General features: G+C 53.5%; 1 protein-coding gene across 3 annotated transcripts in view; it reads left to right on the top strand.

Annotated features, from left to right (window-relative positions):
- Positions 1-1,305: 1,305 nt before the first annotated feature.
- INPP5F (inositol polyphosphate-5-phosphatase F) overlaps positions 1,306-20,757 on the top strand; it is a 248,256-nt gene continuing 228,804 nt past the window's right edge. The window contains exons 1-3 of one of the 3 annotated variants that reach the window (XR_012227544.1): positions 1,306-1,529; positions 9,622-9,702; positions 15,501-15,637. Coding sequence is in view for 2 of the 3 variants with exons in the window: in XM_073564276.1 (XP_073420377.1) it covers positions 1,433-1,529; positions 9,622-9,702; positions 15,501-15,637 (315 nt within the window). In the remaining variant the exon portion in view is untranslated. The remainder of the gene's footprint in view (positions 1,530-9,621; positions 9,703-15,500; positions 15,638-20,757) is intronic. The other 2 variants (XM_073564276.1, XM_073564275.1) reach the window with 2 other exon arrangements.

Raw genomic sequence — 20,757 nt, 5'->3', positions numbered from 1 at the left:
TCTCTTCAGTTTTCTCCTCAGTTCTCTGTTTATTCCTCTCCTCAGTTTTCTCCTCAGTTCTCTGTTTATTCCTCTCCTCAGTTTTCTCCTCTGTTCTCTGTTTATTCCTCTCCTCAGTTTTCTCCTCAGTTCTCTATTTATTTCTCTCCTCAGTTTTCTCCTCAGTCCTCTCCCCTTCTCGGCTTCCTCCTCAGTCCTCTCTTCAGTTTTCTCCTCAGTTCTCTGTTTATTCCTCTCCTCAGTTTTCTCCTCAGTTCTCTGTTTATTCCTCTCCTCAGTTTTCTCCTCTGTTCTCTGTTTATTCCTCTCCTCAGTTTTCTCCTCAGTTCTCTATTTATTTCTCTCCTCAGTTTTCTCCTCAGTCCTCTCCCCTTCTCGGCTTCCTCCTCAGTCCTCTCTTCAGTTTTCTCCTCAGTTCTCTGTTTATTCCTCTCCTCAGTTTTCTCCTCAGTTCTCTGTTTATTCCTCTCCTCAGTTTTCTCCTCTGTTCTCTGTTTATTCCTCTCCTCAGTTTTCTCCTCTGTTCTCTGTTTATTCCTCTCCTCAGTTTTCTCCTCAGTTCTCTGTTTATTCCTCTCCTCAGTTTTCTCCTCTGTTCTCTGTTTATTCCTCTCCTCAGTTTTCTCCTCAGTTCTCTGTTTATTTCTCTCCTCAGTTTTCTCCTCAGTCCTCTCCCCTTCTCGGCTTCCTCCTCAGCCCTCTCCTCAGTTCTCTGTTTATTCCTCTCCTCAGTTTTCTCCTCTGTTCTCTGTTTATTCCTTTCCTCAGTTTTCTCCTCTGTTCTCTGTTTATTTCTCTCCTCAGTTTTCTCCTCAGTCCTCTCCCCTTCTCGGCTTCCTCCTCAGTCCTCTTCAGTTTTCTCCTCAGTTCTCTGTTTATTCCTCTCCTCAGTTTTCTCCTCAGTTCTCTGTTTATTCCTCTCCTCAGTTTTCTCCTCAGTTCTCTGTTTATTCCTCTCCTCAGTTTTCTCCTCAGTTCTCTGTTTATTCCTCTCCTCAGTTTTCTCCTCAGTTCTCTGTTTATTCCTCTCCTCAGTTTTCTCCTCTGTTCTCTGTTTATTTCTCTCCTCAGTTTTCTCCTCAGTCCTCTCCCCTTCTCGGCTTCCTCCTCAGTCCTCTCTTCAGTTTTCCCCTCAGTCCCCTGCTCAGCTGCCTCCTTAGTGCTCTCTTTTCTTGAGACGCGTCGTTTTACAAGGTTTCCATGGTGGTGGTAGGAGGCGGAGCTTCTCGCCATGTTGACTTTTACCTTTGTTGTGGGGCGTGGTCAGCATCACAGTCCAATTGGAGGCAACTGTGAATGCTGGGGCGGAATGTACCATGTCTGACTGGAGGGGAGGGTTCGGCCTGCACCACGTCTTCTTGTGAATGGCAGGTATGCGATAGCCGCGGACGTCGCCACACCCGCTGGATACTGCCGGCTGGATTTCCCGGTCATGGAGCTCTTCCAAGCGAAGGACCATTACATCCTGCAGAGCGGGGAGCGGGCCCTGTGGTGCAGCCGCCACGATGGGACTCTCAGCAGCCGTCCAGGTCAGTGTATAGGTAGATGCGTGAGGGGAAGGGGCAGGTGGGGGAGAAGAGGCAGGAGGAGAAGGGGCAGGAGGAGGAGGTTGTGGAGAAGGGGCAGGAGGTGGGGGAGAAGAGGCAGGAGGTGGGGGAGAAGAGGCAGGAGGTGGGGGAGAAGAGGCAGGAGGTGGAGGAGAAGAGGCAGGAGGTGGGGGAGAAGAGGCAGGAGGTGGAGAAGGGGCAAGTGAGGAGAAGGGGCAGGTGGTGGGGAAGGGGCAGCAGGAGAAGGTGGGGAAGGGGCAGGAGTAGGAGGGGAAGAGGCAGGTGGACAAGGGGCAGGTGGTGGAGAAGGGGCAGGAGGAGGGGGAGAAGGGGCAGGAGGAGGGGGAGAAGGGGCAGGAGGAGGAGGGGAAGAGGCAGGTGGTGGGGAAGGGGCAGCAGGAGAAGGTGGAGGGGGAGAAGGGGCAGGTCGTGGAGGAGATTGGGCAGGAGGAGAAGGGGCTTGTGGTGGAGGAGATTGGGCAGGTGGAGGGGGACATTAGGGGCAGGTGGAGAAGTGATGGTCCCTGTGGGGTTAGTGGAGGAGAAGGCACGTGTCCTTCTACTTCTCATGTAAGAATGAAAATGACAGGAACAGTGTAGGAGCAACCACAGCCGTACATCAGGAAGACGAGTGCGTCATACAACCTCTGCCAATGGCCGCGCCACAGGACCAGGGGGCAACTGCAGAAATTAATTCTCTCTGTGCCTGATCCTTCAGCAGAATTGTACCCCGCGTGCTGCAGCTGCTGATACATGGAGCTGCTGCACACAACGCTCAGCCTTCACAGTGCTCACCATCTCCAGAGTATAGACAGAGAGAACTTCACTCCTGGAGAAGATTCTGGGTCGAACCTCCCCGGGCATGGCGCGTGGACGGCGGCTCAGCCTCCCCGGGCATGGCGCGTGGACGGCGGCTCAGCCTCCCCGGGCATGGCGCGTGGACGGCGGCTCAGCCTCCCCGGGCATGGCGCGTGGACGGCGGCTCAGCCTCCCCGGGCATGGCGCGTGGACGGCGGCTCAGCCTCCCCGGGCATGGCGCGTGGACGGCGGCTCAGCCTCCCCGGGCATGGCGCGTGGACGGCGGCTCAGCCTCCCCGGGCATGGCGCGTGGACGGCGGCTCAGCCTCCCCGGGCATGGCGCGTGGACGGCGGCTCAACCTCCCCGGGCATGGCGCGTGGACGGCGGCTCAACCTCCCCGGGCATGGCGCGTGGACGGCGGCTCAACCTCCCCGGGCATGGCGCGTGGACGGCGGCTCAACCTCCCCGGGCATGGCGCGTGGACGGCGGCTCAACCTCCCCGGGCATGGCGCGTGGACGGCGGCTCAACCTCCCCGGGCATGGCGCGTGGACGGAGACTCAACCTCCCCGTGCATAGAGCGTGTACTTTCACACTTCTCTCTCTGATCGCTGCTCTGTGGTCATTAATAATTCAGTGTGACTTCCACCTGCAGAGCTGTGTGACACTGGCACAGAGGAACATAATGCTGGATGCAGGGCGCCTCATAATTATTAATGGCCTCATCTGTGCTCTGCTTCTCCTATTAGTAACTATTAGTAACAATGGCGGACATCATGGGTGAAAGCCATAGAGTTACTCTGATCAGCCGCAGACAAGCAGAGGGTTAAGCAATGAGCTGGTTCTCTCCTGCCACCATAGCAACGAGGTGACAATGCGCTGAGCTCAGTGGTTGGTGGTGGTGAGCCCTCACTGGACGCGGGAAACGTGTCACCAACTCCGAAAATTATTGGACCCTCTGCTACACTATGAGTGGTAACATGCTAAAGCTGGAAAACCCCTTTAATTCTGTGCAGTGCAAGGTGGTTACAGTCCCTGATCTCCAGTAACTGGTGAATGTATATGATGACAGTGTCCAGGCCTAGCGATGACTGTGGAGCGCTGGCTGAGCTGGTGCCTGCTCCTGTGTGGACGTTGGAGCCTCATGTCTGAGCCTAAATATTTGGAAACATCTCCAAATATTATTGTAATGGGGACCCCTGACATATGGAGATGGCACACAGGAACACACACCTCGGCGCATGGGGTCACACCGGAACACACACCTCGGCGCATGGGGTCACACCGGAACACACTCCTCGGCGCATGGGGTCACACAGGAACGCACACCACGGCGCATGGGGGCACACAGGAACGCACACCACGGCGCATGGGGGCACACAGGAACGCACACCACGGCGCATGGGGGCACACAGGAACGCACACCACGGCGCATGGGGGCACACAGGAACGCACACCACGGCGCATGGGGTCACACAGGAACGCACACCACGGCGCATGGGGTCACACAGGAACGCACACCACGGCGCATGGGGTCACACAGGAACGCACACCACGGCGCATGGGGTCACACAGGAACGCACACCACGGCGCATGGGGTCACACAGGAACGCACACCACGGCGCATGGGGTCACACAGGAACGCACACCACGGCGCATGGGGTCACACAGGAACGCACACCACGGCGCATGGGGGCACACATATGCAGTGATGAGGCAGTGACCCAGCAAAGTTCAAAGCAAAATTTCTCTTTAATGTTCAACTCAGCAAAATGCAGCACACGATATCCTCCGGATCGCAGTCGAGAAACATATCCCCTCACTAAACACGCCAGTCCTCCCCTGACTGGTTGCCGGAGGCCAGGGTTCCCCAACTCCAGTTCTTAAGACCCACCAACAGATCATATTTTCAGGATTTCCTTTGTATTGCACAGGTGAAGCAATTATCACCTGAGCAATACTAAGGAAATCCTGAAAACATGATCTGTTGGTGGGCCTTGAGGACTGGAGTTTGGGAACCCTGCCGTAGGCGACTTCACCGCCATTTTAATGTGCTATTCACAGCTTTACACAGTACAGGATATCCTCCGTATCGCAGCCGGAAACCATATCCTCCAGTGTACGGTCACTAAACACGCCAGTGCTCCTTTGGGCATAGGACAGTCTACCTCCGAGACCAATTGCCGTGGGCGTCTGCACCACTGTGGGTGCCAAGCTCTTCAGCTGCCTTGGCCATTTGGCTCCACCAGCCTGTGTTGCCTCACTCAGGTGGAGTTCTGCAAAGCCGACTGCTCTGCACTCTAACAAACACCAACTGAAACTGGGCCCTCACACACAAACGATATACTGCAGGGTTTCTAACTAGAATCTGTGACCTTCAGTCACATGGAAAACCCGGCCAGGAATGAAACGAACTGCAACACTAACATACTGCAGTCAGTTTCAAAACACAAAAGCCCAGAGCAGGTTTTCCCTAAATCTGCCTTGGACAACTAGCATGTCCAAGACCTGTACTCACTTTTACTCTGCATTGCAAGCACAGCTACGCCTGTGATGCAATGCACTCTCATGGCCTCAATATGCCTCTGTGCGCATCCTAGAGGGAACATACAGTGACCCTCACGTGTAACACCAGTCACTGCCTCACACACCACACAGGAACAGACACTGCATGGGAACACACCACTCAGGAACACACAGACGCACATCACCACATAGGAGCACACACACTCTCACACCACATCACATGGGAATATGCACGCTACATGGAAACACAAACACCACAAAACATGGGAACCCACACACACCACACTACATGGGAACACAGACACACACACTACAAAACATGGGAACCCACACTACATGGGAACACGAACCCACACTACATGGGAACATGCACATTACATGGGCACACAAACACACCACAAAACATGGGAACCCACACTACATGGGAACATACACACTACAAAACATGGGAACCCACACTACATGGGAACATGAACACATACACAAACACACCACAAAACATGGGAACCCACACTACATGGGAAGATGCACAGTACATGGGAACACAAACACACTACAAAACCAACACCACATGGGAACATGCACACTACATGGGAACACACACACACACACTACAAAACATGGGAACCCACACTACATGGGAACATGCACACTACATGGGAACACATACACACACACACACACACACACACACACACACACACACACACACACACACTACAAAACATGGGAACCCACACTACATGGGAACATGAACACATACACAAACACACCACAAAACATGGGAACCCACACTACATGGGAAGATGCACAGTACATGGGAACACAAACACACTACAAAACCCACACCACATGGGAACATGCACACTACATGGGAACACACACACACACACACACACACTACAAAACATGGGAACCCACACTGCATGGGAATATGCACACTACATGGGAACACATACACACACACACACACTACAAAACATGGGAGCCCACACTACATGGGAATATGCACATTACATGGGAACACAAACACACTACAAAACATGGGAACATGCACATTACATGGGAACACAAACACACTACAAAACATGGGAACATGCACATTACATGGGAACACAAACACACTACAAAACATGGGAACATGCACATTACATGGGAACACAAACACACTACAAAACATGGGAACATGCACACTACATGGGAACACATACACACACACACACACACACACTACAAAACATGGGAACCCACACTACATGGGAACATGCCCATTACATGGGAACACAAACACACACACTGCAAAACATGGGAACCCACACTACATGGGAACATGCCCATTACATGGGAACACAAACACACACACTGCAAAACATGGGAACCCACACTACATGGGAACATGCACACTACATGGGAACACAAACACACACTATAAAACATGGGAACCCACACTACATGGGAACATGCACACTACATGGGAACACAAACACACACTATAAAACATGGGAACCAACACTACATGGGAACATGCACACTACATGGGAACACAAACACACACTATAAAACATGGGAACCCACACTACAGGGGAACATGCACATTACATGGGAACACACACACACACTACATTACATGGGAACACACACACTACACTACATGGGAACCAACACTACATGGGAACCCACACTACATGGGAACATGCACACTACATGGGAACACACACACACTACAAAACATGGGAACCAACACTACATGGGAACACGAACCACACTACATGGGAACATTCACATTACATGGGAACACAAGCACACTACAAAACATGGGAACCCACACTACATGGGAACATGCACACTACATGGGAACACACACACACACACACACTACAAAACATGGACACCAACACTACATGGGAACATGCACATTACATGGGAACACAAACACACTACAAAACATGGGAACATGCACATTACGTGGGAACACAAACACACACTATAAAACATGGGAACCCACACTACATGGGAACATGCACACTACATGGGAACACACACACATCACAAAACATGGGAACCCACACTACATGGGAACATGCACATTACATGGGAACACAAGCACACTACAAAACATGGGAACCCACACTACATGGGAACATGCACACTACATGGGAACACACACACACACACACTACAAAACATGGACACCAACACTACATGGGAACATGCACATTACATGGGAACACAAACACACTACAAAACATGGGAACATGCACATTACGTGGGAACACAAACACACACTATAAAACATGGGAACCCACACTACATGGGAACATGCACACTACATGGGAACACACACACATCACAAAACATGGGAACCCACACTACATGGGAACATTCACATTACATGGGAACACAAGCACACTACAAAACATGGGAACCCACACTACATGGGAACATGCACACTACATGGGAACACACACACACACACACACACTACAAAACATGGACACCAACACTACATGGGAACATGCACATTACATGGGAACACAAACACACTACAAAACATGGGAACATGCACATTACGTGGGAACACAAACACACACTATAAAACATGGGAACCCACACTACATGGGAACATGCACACTACATGGGAACACACACACATCACAAAACATGGGAACCCACACTACATGGGAACATGCACATTACATGGGAACACAAACACAGTACAAAACATGGGAACATGCACATTACATGGGAACACACACACTACAAAACATGGGAACATGCACACTACATGGGAACACATATACACACACACACACACACTACAAAACATGGGAACCCACACTACATGGGAACATGCCCATTTCATGGGAACACAAACACAGACACACTGCAAAACATGGGAACCCACACTACATGGGAACATGCACATTACATGGGAACACAAACCCACACACTACAAAACATGGGAACCCACACTACATGGGAACATGCACATTACATGGGAACACAAACACACTACAAAACATGGGAACCCACACCACATGGGAACATGCACATTACATGGGAACACAAACACACCACAAAACATGGGAACATGCACATTACATTGGAACACAGACACACACACTACAAAACATGGGAACCCACACTACATGGGAACACGAACCCACACTACATGGGAACATTCACATTACATGGGAACACAAACACACAAAACATGGGAACATGCACACTACATGGGAACACACACTACATGGGAACATGCATACTACATGGGAACACACACACACACACCACAAAACATGGGAAACCACACTACATGGGAACATGCACACTACATGGGAACACACACACCACAAAACATGGGAACCCACACTACATGGGAACATGCACATTACATGGGAACACACACACACACACACACACACCCCACACTACATGGGAACATGCACGTTACATGGCAACACACACACTACAAAACATGGGAATCCACACTACATGGGAACATGCACACTACATGGGAACACAAACACACACACCACAAAACATGGGAACATGCACATTACATGGGAACACAAACACACACTACAAAACATGGGAACCCACATTACATGGGAACACAAACAGACTACAAAACATGAGAACCCACACTACATGGGAACATGCACATTACATGGGAACACAAACACACCACAAAACATGGGAACATGCACATTACATGGGAACACAAACACACACTACAAAACATGGGAACCCACACTACATGGGAACATGCACGTTACATGGGAACACAAACACACGCACCACACCACTTGGGAACGAACACACGCCCCGCAGGAACACACCCAACAAACACACGGGAGTGGACACCCACAACATCAACATCACACCACATGGGACTGCACACACATGCCACATGGGAACACATAACAACCATGTGGGAACACGCACACATGGGAACACATTCCACACCAAATGCCATAATGCATGGGACCACCCACACCACAGCACTAAAGAATCCACGCACACACGCTAAATGGCACACAAGAGCCTGCTTTATGGCGTTTGTAAGTTTGTGTAGAAGATGAGCCGGGTGTCCACATTGGTGCTCCAGGGCATCCGGAGCCGGGCGTCCACATTGGTGCTCCAGGGCATCCGGAGCCGGGCGTCCACATTGGTGCTCCAGGGCATCCGGAGCCGTGCGTCCACATTGGTGCTCCTGGGCATCCGGAGCCGTGCGTCCACATTGGTGCTCCTGGGCATCCGGAGCCGGGCGTCCACATTGGTGCTCCAGGGCATCCGGAGCCGGGCGTCCACATTGGTGCTCCAGGGCATCCGGAGCCGGGCGTCCACATTGGTGCTCCAGGGCATCCGCAGCCGCGAACTGCTCATCAGAGAAGATTCGCACCCTGAGGACTGATTGACCAGGGATATGCGGGGTGACATTTAAGAGCGTTCTTTTCTTGTGGGTGAAAGAGTGAGAACGACATCTCGACTCGGGGACATGTAACCCATGCAGCCAAACGCTAGCAGTATCTGATCATTGCTAAGGTCAGAGATTGAGTTTTCTTTTTGATGAGATATTAACCCTTCGCTTAACAGTGAAATCCCATGAGTTTATTGGTTCCTTTGCCTCAGTGGTGTCTGTGGCATCCATGACTCTGTGAGGACCTCTTCCGTGTTACTCAGCATCTGCAGTACTATACGTGCTGTCTTCTCCTTTATGGATGCCTTCTTTTTGTTGTTTTTTGCAGCCACAGACCTTCTTCTAGCCTGGAATCCAATCTGCTTAGGACTGGTGGAAGGAATAATCGGGAAGGTTCAGCTGCACACAGGTAAGAGCACGTCCTCAGTGGGTGAAGATGACTACAAAGAGCTGCGGCTCTGAGCCAGGTATGGGATGGGCTCCTGTGACTCACTGCACAAGGTCATAATGGCTGAAATGTCTTCTGTGTGGTGGAATGCTGCGGCTGGAGGAGCCTATCCGATGATTGAGAGCAAATCTACTATTGAGGGCGACACAAGTCATTTCTGTATGTGAATGGTCCCCTAACCTTCTCTAAAGACTTCTCCAGCTCCACTGCTCATCAGTAAAGCGCCCTCCATTATCTCCTTATTACAGCTGCCCCCCCCCGTCATCTCCGTATTACAGCTCCCCCCCCGTCATCTCCGTATTACAGCTCCCCCCCGTCATCTCCGTATTACAGCTCCCCCCCCGTCATCTCCGTATTACAGCTCCCCCCCCGTCATCTCCGTATTACAGCTCCCCCCCCGTCATCTCCGTATTACAGCTCACCCCCGTCATCTCCGTATTGCAGCTCCCCCCGTCATCTCCGTATTACAGCTCCCCCCCGTCATCTCCGTATTACAGCTCCCCCCCCGTCATCTCCGTATTGCAGCTCCCCCCGTCATCTCCTTATTGCAGCTCCTCCCATCGTCACCTCCTTATTACAGCTCCTCCCATCGTCATTTCCTTATTAGCAGTCTCAGTGAATGTCCTGTGAAATCCGGCTGTCAGTCAGTGCCGGGCGAGGTTACAGCAGTCGCTCACTATGTCGCTATGTAATGATGCACTGCTGGGGCCGCTGTCAGTCAGTGGTGGGCGAGGTTACAGCCGCCGCTCACTATGTACTGATGCACTGCTGGGGCGGCTGTCAGTCAGTGGTGGGCGAGGTTACAGCCGCCGCTCACTATGTACTGATGCACTGCTGGGCCAGCTGTCAGTCAGTACTGGGCGAGGTTACAGCCGCCGCTCACTATGTACTGATGCACTGCTGGGCCAGCTGTCAGTCAGTACTGGGAGAGGTTACAGCAGGCGCTCTCTATGTACTGATGCACTGCTGGGCCAGCTGTCAGTCAGTGGTGGGTGAGGTTACAGCAGCCGCTCACTGTGTACTGATGCAATACTGGGGCGGCTGTCAGTCAGTGGTGGGCGAGGTTACAGCAGCCGCTCACTATGTACTGATGCACTGCTTGGGCGGCTGTCAGTCAGTGGTGGGCGAGGTTACAGCAGCCGCTCACTATGTACTGATGCACTGCTGGGGCTGCTGTCACTCAGAGGTGGGCGAGGTTACAGCAGCCGCTCACTACTGATGCACTGCTGGGGCTGCTGTCAGTCAGTGCCGGGCGAGGTTACAGCAGCCGCTCACTGTGTACTGATGCACTGCTGGGGCTGCTGTCAGTCAGTGGTGGGCGAGGTTACAGCAGCCGCTCACTATGTGCTGATGCACTGCTGGGCCGGCTGTCAGTCAGTGCCGGGCGAGGTTACAGCTGCTGCTCTGTTATGAATGAGTGTTATGATTGAGTCACCGTAGGCGGCAAAAACAGAAATGCTAGCTAAGTCCAGAAAACCAGAGAAGTTGGCAACTATCAGATTGCAGACCCCTGAACCTATCAACACAACTAGCAGTAGACGTGGGGAGTTCCTACGATGACCTAGACCCCTCGATCACAGCCGGAGAGATACATAGGCCTAAAGAAGGAAAGGGGAAATCTAACTGCCCCAGAACAGACCCCAAAGCAATAGGCAGCCCCCCACATATAATGACGGTGACGCAAGATGAAAACACTTACACAGACAGAAAGACAGGCTGAGCAAAGACGGGGCCCAAAAACTACCTAAATAGGAACGGATAGGAAGGCTGCTGTCTGCAATCTGCCAAAACCCTATCAGAGACAAAAGCCAACAAGCTGATATAAAAATGGCCCTGAAGCAACTAAGCTTCAAAAACTAAATCAGCACTCAGGTACTTTCAGAAGACAGAGCTAACGGAACACTGCACACTCCAGCAGGGAGTGGCAGAATCCAAAAAGCAAGAAAAACAAAAACAAATCTTAAATGCAAAAAGGCAAAACAGAAAACTTAGCTTTAGGAGAGCAGGAATCAGACTGGTGTCCAAGAGTCCACAGAGAAATCACCCGCAGGGCAGAAAGGGCGTAGGCTGCCTTAAATCCAGTCAGTGACTCCACTCAGCCAATCGTCTTCATTAGTCCCAGGTGCCTGATAATCAGGCTCACTACCTTCCTTCACTAGAACAGGGAGTTCACCAGGCCTCAGTGACGGAGGGGAAAATGAACTCTCAACAAATGAGTCACCGAAGGAGGAAAAAACAAAAATACAAGCTAAGTCCAGAAAACCGGAGAGGTTGGTAGCTATCGGATTGCAGACCCCTGATCCTATCCACAACAACTAACAGTAGCCATGGGGGGTTCCTACGATGCCCTAGACCCCTCGATCACAGCCGGAGAACTAAATAGGCCTAAAGAAAGAAAGGGGAAATCTAAACTGCCCCAGAGCAGACCCCAAAGCAATAGGCAGCCCCCAACATACAGTGGGGCAAAAAAGTATTTAGTCAGTCAGCAATAGTGCAAGTTCCACCACCTAAAAAGATGAGAGGCGTCTGTAATTTACATCATAGGTAGACCTCAACTATGAGAGACAAACTGAGAAAAAAAAATCCAGAAAATCACATTGTCTGTTGTTTTTTTTCATTTTATTTGTATATTATGGTGGAAAATAAGTATTTGGTCAGAAACAAAATTTCATCTCAATACTTTGTGATATATCCTTTGTTGGCAATGACAGAGGTCAAACGTTTTCTGTAAGTCTTCACTAGGTTGCCACACACTGTTGTTGGTATGTTGGCCCATTCCTCCATGCAGATCTCCTCTAGAGCAGTGATGTTTTTGGCTTTTCGCTTGGCAACACGGACTTTCAACTCCCTCCAAAGGTTTTCTATAGGGTTGAGATCTGGAGACTGGCTAGGCCACTCCAGGACCTTGAAATGCTTCTTACGAAGCCACTCCTTCGTTGCCCTGGCGGTGTGCTTTGGATCATTGTCATGTTGAAAGACCCAGCCACGTTTCATCTTCAATGCCCTTGCTGATGGAAGGAGGTTTTCACTCAAAATCTCACGATACATGGCCCCATTCATTCTTTCATGTACCCGGATCAGTCGTCCTGGCCCCTTTGCAGAGAAACAGCCCCAAAGCAAGATGTTTCCACCACCATGCTTTACAGTAGGTATGGTGTTTGATGGATGCAACTCAGTATTCTTTTTCCTCCAAACACGACAAGTTGTGTTTCTACCAAACAGTTCCAGTTTGGTTTCATCAGACCATAGGACATTCTCCCAAAACTCCTCTGGATCATCCAAATGCTCTCTAGCAAACTTCAGACGGGCCCGGACATGTACAGGCTTAAGCAGTGGGACACGTCTGGCACTGCAGGATCTGAGTCCATGGTGGCGTAGTGTGTTACTTATGGTAGGCCTTGTTACATTGGTCCCTGCTCTCTGCAGTTCATTCACTAGGTCCCCCCGCGTGGTTCTGGGATTTTTGCTCACCGTTCTTGTGATCATTCTGACCCCACGGGGTGGGATTTTGCGTGGAGCACCAGATCGAGGGAGATTATCAGTGGTCTTGTATGTCTTCCATTTTCTAATTATTGCTCCCACAGTTGATTTCTTCACTCCAAGCTGGTTGGCTATTGCAGATTCAGTCTTCCCAGCCTGGTGCAGGGCTACAATTTTGTTTCTGGTGTCCTTTGACAGCTCTTTGGTCTTCACCATAGTGGAGTTTGGAGTCAGACTGTTTGAGGGTGTGCACAGGTGTCTTTTTATACTGATAACAAGTTTAAACAGGTGCCATTACTACAGGTAATGAGTGGAGGAAAGAGGAGACTCTTAAAGAAGAAGTTACAGGTCTGTGAGAGCCAGAAATCTTGATTGCTTGTTTCTGACCAAATACTTATTTTCCACCATAATATGCAAATAAAATGAAAAAAAAACAGACAATGTGATTTTCTGGATTTTTTTTTCTCAGTTTGTCTCCCATAGTTGAGGTCTACCTATGATGTAAATTACAGACGCCTCTCATCTTTTTAAGTGGTGGAACTTGCACTATTGCTGACTGACTAAATACTTTTTTGCCCCACTGTATAATGACGGTGAAGCAAGATGAAAACACTAACACAGATAGAAAGATAGGTTGAGCAAACGATGGGGCCCAAGCTAACTAAAAAGGACAGGATAGAAAAGCTGCTGTCTGCAATCCGCAAAAAACCCTACCAAAAAATGTCCCAACCGTCTGATAGGAAAAACAGGCCCTGAAGTCGCTAGGACTTCAAAAAGACTATATCAGCACTCAGGTAAATTCTGAAGACAGAGCAAAGAGACAAACTGATCAGAGACAAAAATGGAACTCAGCACACCCCCGACCGGGGATGGCTGAACTCCAAAAAACAAGGTAAACAAAACTAATAAGTTCAATAGCAGAGCAAAAACTTATCTTTGGGAAGCAGGAATCAGACTGGTCTCCAAGAATCCAGCAGAGAAATCACCAGCGACTCAGAAGGGCGTCGGCTGCCTTATATCCAGTCAGCAGTTCCTGTTACCCAGTCATCATCTACCAGATCATGTGTTTGGTAATTAGCCTCACTACCTTCCTTCACCAGAAGAGGGAGTTCATCAGACATCGACAGTGAAGGGGAAAATGAACTCACAACACTGCTCACTATGTACTGATGCACTGCTGGGCCGGCTGTCAGTCAGTGCCGGGCGAGGTTACAGCAGCCGCTCACTATGTACTGATGCACTGCTGGGCCGGCTGTCAGTCAGTGCCGGGCGAGGTTACAGCAGCCGCTCAATATGTACTGATGTGCTCATGTGAGGATTTTATTTTATTTTTTTTTACACGAGCTGATGGTTTGTTGCAGTGTATGAGTGCAGGTGAGTAATTAGCCTGGACTATTGTCACAGCTCTGCTCATTCCGGATTGTGCATGTTCCAGCAGGTATCCGGCGGTGAGAGCAGGACTAGATCAGGACCAGTTTGCTAACTATTGGGTGATGCGTTACTGATCTCTGATCCAGTTTTGACCCTCTCCTTGCACTGCTGTAATGAAGGAGCACAAGTTCTGTGGTGGTCTGTGCCAGATGGGTTGGTGTGTGCCCTGTGGGTGAGTCCAGGCAGAGTAGATCTCGGACTGATTGCAGCCTCTGACTTGTCTCGATAACGTTTATTTACATAGAACTTGTCCTTTTATTTCTGCTCTGTGGTCGTCTCACATGTTTGTACTGGATGCAGTACTGGAGCCGAGGTGGCACTGCCTCATTGAGGGTAGGCAGTGATAACTGAGGACTTCTGGTGCAGCACGGATCCTTCATGGCAGACGCTGTCCCTTGCCTGCGGCTGTCTCTGGTCGCAGGATGCAGATAACATGACCTCGCTACTAGACCTGTCATTTATGGTTTCCTCCGGATGATAATGATTGGCAGCTTCGTCCTGGTCAGTGGCTGCTGCTACAATAGTTATTTGCTGCTTGGGATCACATATCGGAAGATTGGGTCCTCATACTTAGGACAGCTGATAAGATCATGGAGTTCACATAAGGTTGTGAGGGCAGGTTGACGTCAATGTCAGGGGAAGGGATTTTGGATTTCCTTTGGCCCCTGTCCCTCTAGAAGCTTTTTCTTCTTGTGAACTCTGAGAGGATCAGAGGGATGGTGGATTGCAGGTGTTCCCCTTTAGCAGGGCTGTTTGGGTGATGATTGGTAATTTATTGTCCTTGACATCCAGATCTTCAGGTTTGGTTAAGGGTTTCTTCCACTTACAGACACACTGCTTCTCTACAGATCTTCCCTGGTGGCTTCTTCTTATTCGCCAGAAATCCTTGATTGGCATCCTTCCTGAAAGCCATGAAATCTACAAAATCACAAAGATTGCCGTCATTCCACTATCTGCAGCAGAACCACAGGACCTTGAGCTGGAGGTAGGTGGGATTTTTAGATTACAAGTGTAGTTCTCACTGCAGCCAGGTAGTGGCGCTTTTTGTGGGGCTAGGATTGGCATATGGCGTGGCCACCCTAACCTGCCATGTGTGCTGACACTTTCCCTGTTTGCTGCATGTACGGCTGCTTTCCTCTCCCCCTGGGCTGTATGCGCGTGGCTGCCCTCCTCCATCCCTCTGCTGTGTGTGCGGGTCCGCCCTCCTATCCCCCTCTGCTGTGTGTGGGGCCGCCCTCCTCTCCCCCTCTGCTGTATGTGTCCCCTCCTGTCCCCCTCTGCTGTATGCGCGGTCTCCTTCCTCTCCCCCTCTGCTGTGCCCTCCTCTCACCCTCTGCTATATGCACGGCCTCGTTTCTCTCCCCCTCTGCTGTACCGCCTTCTCCTCTGCTGTGCCCTTTTCTCCCCCTCTGCTGTGTGTGCGGAGCCGCCCTCCTCCATCCCTCTGTGCTGTGTGTGTGCGGCTGCCCTCCTCCATCCCTCTGCTGTGTGTGTGCGGGACCGCCCTCCTCTCCCCCTCTGCTGTGTGTAGGGCCACCCTCCTCTCCCCCTCTGCTGTGTGTGTCCCCTCCTGTCACCCTCTGCTGTATGTGTCCCCTCCTGTCCCCCTCTGCTGTATGCGCGGCCTCCTTCCTCTCCTCCTCTGCTATATGCACGGCCTCCTTTCTCTCCCCCTCTGCTGTGCCTTCCTCTCCTCCTCTGTTGTGCCCTTTTGTTCCCTTCTGTGTGTGCTGGGCTGCCCTCCTCCATCCCTCTGCTGTGTGTGTGTGCGGGGCCGCCCTCCTCTCCCCCTCTGCTGTGTGTGCGGGGCCGCCCTCCTCTCCCCCTCTGCTGTATGTGCCCCCTCCTCTCCCCCTCTGCTGTATGTGCCCCCTCCTCTCCCCCTCTGCTGTATGCGCGGCCTCCTTCCTCTCCCCCTCTGCTGTGCCCTCCTCTCCCCCTCTGCTGTATGCGCGGCCTCCTTTCTCTCCCCCCTCTGCTGTGCCCTTTTCTTCCCCTCTGCTGTGCCCTTTTCTTCCCCTCTGCTGTGCCCTTCTTTTCTTCCCCTCTGCTGTGCCCTTTTCTTCCCCTCTGCTATGTGTCCCCTCCTCTCCTCCTCTGCTGTATGCGCAGCCTCCTTCCTCTCCCCCCTCTGCTGTGCCCTCGCCTCTCTGGTGTGCCCTTTTCTTCCCCTCTGCTGTATGTGTGCCCTCCTCTCCCCCTCAGTATGTGCGGCCGCCCTGCGCTCCCCCTCTGCTGTGCCCTCCTCTCCCCCACTGCTGTATGTGTCCCCTCCTGAACCCCTCTGCTGTATGCGTGGCCTCCTTCCTCTCCCCCCTCTGCTGTGCCTTCCTCTCCCGCTCTGCTCTTTGTGTTCCCTCCTGTCCCCCTCTGCTGTATGCGTGGCCTCCCTCCTCTCCCCCTCTGCTATATGCGCTGCCTCCTTTCTCTCCCCCTCTGTTGTGCCTTCCTGTCCTCCTCTGCTGTCCCCTCCTCTCCCCCTAGTATGTGCGGCCTCCTTCCTCTCCTCCTCTGCTGTGCCCTCCTCTCCCCCTCAGTATGTGCGGCCTCCTTCCTCTCCTCCTCCTCTGCTGTGCCCTCCTCTCCCCCTCAGTATGTGCGGCCTCCTTCCTCTCCTCCTCCTCTGCTGTGCCCTCCTCTCCCCCTCAGTATGTGCGGCCTCCTTCCTCTCCCCCTCTGCTGTGCCCTCCTCTCCCCCTCAGTATGTGCGGCCTCCTTCCTCTCCCCCTCTGCTATATGCGCGGCCTCCTTTCTCTCCCCCTCTGCTGTGCCCTCCTCTCCCCCTCAGTATGTGCGGCCTCCTTTCTCTCCCCCTCTGCTGTGCACTCCTCTCCCCCTCAGTATGTGCGGCTTCCTTCCTCTCCCCCTCGGCTGTGCCCTGCGCTCCCCCTCAGTATGTGCGGCTTCCTTCCTCTCCTCCTCTGCTGTGCCCTGCGCTCCCCCTCAGTATGTGCCTCCTTTTTCCTCTCCCCCCTCTGCTGTGCCCTGCACTCCCCCTCAGTATATGCGGCCTCCTTCCTCTCCCCCTGTGCTATATGCGCGGCCTCCTTTCTCTCCCCCTCTACTGTGCCCTCCACTCCCCCTCAGTATGTGCGGCCTTCTTCCTCTCCCCTTCTGCTGTGCCCTCCTCTCCACCTCAGTATGTGCGGCCTCCTTTCTCTCCCCCTCTGCTGTGCCCTCCTCTCCCCCTCACTATGTGCGGCCTCCTTCCTCTCCCCCTCTGCTGTGCCCTCCTCTCCCCCTCAGTATGTGCGGCCTCCTTTCTCTCCCCCTCTGCTGTGACTTCCTCTCCCCCTCAGTATGTGCGGCCACCTTTCTCTCCCCCTCTGCTGTCCTTCCTCTCTCCCTCAGTATGTGCGGCTTCCTTCCTCTCCCTCTCTGCTGTGCCCTGCGCTCCCCCTCAGTATGTGCGGCTTCCTTCCTCTCCTCCTCTGCTGTGCCCTGCGCTCCCCCTCAGTTTGTGCGGCCTCCTTTCTCCACCCCTCTGTTGTGCCTTCCTCTCCCCCTCAGTATGTGCGACTTCCTTCGTCTCCCCCTCTGCTGTGCCCTGCGCTCCCCCTCAGTATGTGCGACCTCCTTTCTCTCCCCGTCAGTATGTGCGGCCTCATTTCTCTACCCCTCTGCTGTGTCTTCCTCTCCCCCTCTGCTGTGCCCTCCTCTCCCCCTCAGTATGTGCGGCCTCCTTTCTCCCCCTCTGCTGTGCCCTGCGCTCCTCCTCAGTATGCGTGGCTTCCTTCCTCTCCCCCTCTGCTGTCCCCTCCTCTCCCCCTCAGTATGTGCGGCCTCCTTTCTCTCCCCCTCTGCTGTGCCCTGCGCTCCTCCTCAGTATGTGTGGCTTCCTTCCTCTCCCCCTCTGCTGTGCCCTCCTCTCCCCCTCAGTATGTGCGGCCTCCTTTCTCTACCCCTCTGCTGTGTCTTCCTCTCCCCCTCAGTATGTGCGGCCTCTTTCTCTCCCCCTCTGCTGTGCCCTCCTCTCCCCCTCAGTATGTGCATCTTCCTTCCTCTCCCCCTCTGCTGTGCCCTCCTCTCCCCCTCAGTATGTGCGGCCTCCTTTCTCTACCCCTCTGCTGTGTCTTCCTCTCCCCCTCTGCTGTGCCCTGCGCTCCCCCTCAGTATGTGCGGCTTCCTTCCTCTCCCCCTCTGCTGTGCCCTGCGCTCCCCCTCAGTATGTGCGGCTTCCTTCCTCTCCCCCTCTGCTGTGCCCTGCGCTCCCCCTCAGTATGTGCGGCCTCCTTTCTCTCCCCCTCTGCTCTGCCCTCCTCTCTCCCTCAGTATGTGCGGCTTCCTTCCTCTCCCCCTCTGTTGTGCCCTGCGCTCCCCCTCAGTATGTGCGGCTTCCTTCCTCTCCTCTGCTGTGCCCTGCGCTCCCCCTCAGAATGTGTGGCTTCCTTCCTCTCCTCCTCTGCTGTGCCCTGCGCTCCCCCCTCAGTATGTGCGGCTTCCTTCCTCTCCCCCTCTGCTGTGCCCTCCTCTCTCCCTCAGTATGTGCGGCTTCCTTCCTCTCCCCCTCTGCTGTGCCCTGCGCTCCCGCTCAGTATGTGCGGCTTCCTTCCTCTTCCCCTCTGCTGTGCCCTGCGCTCCCCCTCAGTATGTGCGGCTTCCTTCCTCTCCCCCTCTGCTCTGCCCTCCTCTCTCCCTCAGTATGTGCGGCTTCCTTCCTCTTCCCCTCTGCTGTGCCCTGCGCTCCCCCTCAGTATGTGCGGCTTCCTTCCTCTCCTCCTCTGCTGTGCCCTGCGCTCCCCCTCAGTATGTGCGGCTTCCTTCCTCTCCTCCTCTGCTGTGCCCTGCGCTCCCCCTCAGTATGTGCGACTTCCTTCCTCTCCCCCTCTGCTGTGCCCTGCGCTCCCCCTCAGTATGTGCGGCTTCCTTCCTCTCCTCCTCTGCTGTGCCCTGCGCTCCCCCTCAGTATGTGCGGCTTCCTTCCTCTCCCCCTCTGCTGTGCCCTGCGCTCCCCCTCAGTATGTGCGGCTTCCTTCCTCTCCCCCTCTGCTGTGCCCTGCGCTCCCCCTCAGTATGTGCGGCTTCCTTCCTCTCCCCCTCTGCTGTGCCCTGCGCTCCCCCTCAGTATGTGCGGCTTCCTTCCTCTCCCCCTCTGCTGTGCCCTGCGCTCCCCCTCAGTATGTGCGGCTTCCTTCCTCTCCCCCTCTGCTGTGCCCTGCGCTCCCCCTCAGTATGTGCGGCCTCCTTCCTCCCCCCCCCCCTGCTGTGCCCTGTGCTCCCCCTCAGTATGTGCGGCTTCCTTCCTCTCCTCCTCTGCTGTGCCCTGTGCTCCCCCTCAGTATGTGCGGCTTCCTTCCTCTCCTCCTCTGCTGTGCCCTGTGCTCCCCCTCAGTGTGTGCGGCTTCCTTCCTCTCCTCCTCTGCTGTGCCCTGCGCTCCCCCTCAGTATGTGCGGCTTCCTTCCGCTCCCCCTCAGTATGTGCGGCTTCCTTCCTCTCCTCCTCTGCTGTGCCCTGTGCTCCCCCTCAGTATGTGCGGCTTCCTTCCTCTCCCCCCCCCCCCCCCCCACCCCTGCTGTGCCCTGTGCTCCCCCTCAGTATGTGCGGCTTCCTTCCTCTCCACCTCTGCTGTGCCCTGCGCTCCCCCTCAGTATGTGCGGCTTCCTTTCTCTCCCCCTCTGCTGTGCCCTGCACTCCCCCTCAGTATGTGCGGCTTCCTTTCTCTCCCCCTCTGCTGTGCCCTGTGCTCCCCCTCAGTATGTGCGGCTTCCTTTCTCTCCTCCTCTGCTGTGCCCTGCACTCCCCCTCAGTATGTGCGGCTTCCTTTCTCTCCCCCTCTGCTGTGCCCTGTGCTCCCCCTCAGTATGTGCGGCTTCCTTTCTCTCCCCCTCTGCTGTGCCCTGTGCTCCCCCTCAGTATGTGCGGCTTCCTTTCTTCCTTTCTCTCCCCCTCTGCTGTGCCCTGCACTCCCCCTCAGTATGTGCGGCTTCCTTCCTCTCCCCCTCTGCTGTGCCCTGTGCTCCCCCTCAGTATGTGCGGCTTCTTTCCTCTCCCTCTCTGCTGTGCCCTGTGCTCCCCCTCAGTATGTGCGGCTTCTTTCCTCTCCCTCTCTGCTGTGCCCTGTGCTCCCCCTCAGTATGTGCGACTTCTTTCCTCTCCCCCTCTGC

Source organism: Dendrobates tinctorius, unplaced genomic scaffold, assembly GCF_039654945.1.
Source record: "Dendrobates tinctorius isolate UK_male_01 unplaced genomic scaffold, ASM3965494v1 ptg000443l, whole genome shotgun sequence".
In the NCBI taxonomy this organism is placed as follows: Eukaryota; Metazoa; Chordata; class Amphibia; order Anura; family Dendrobatidae; genus Dendrobates; species Dendrobates tinctorius.
This window is presented reverse-complemented; position numbering and strand designations above follow the sequence as displayed.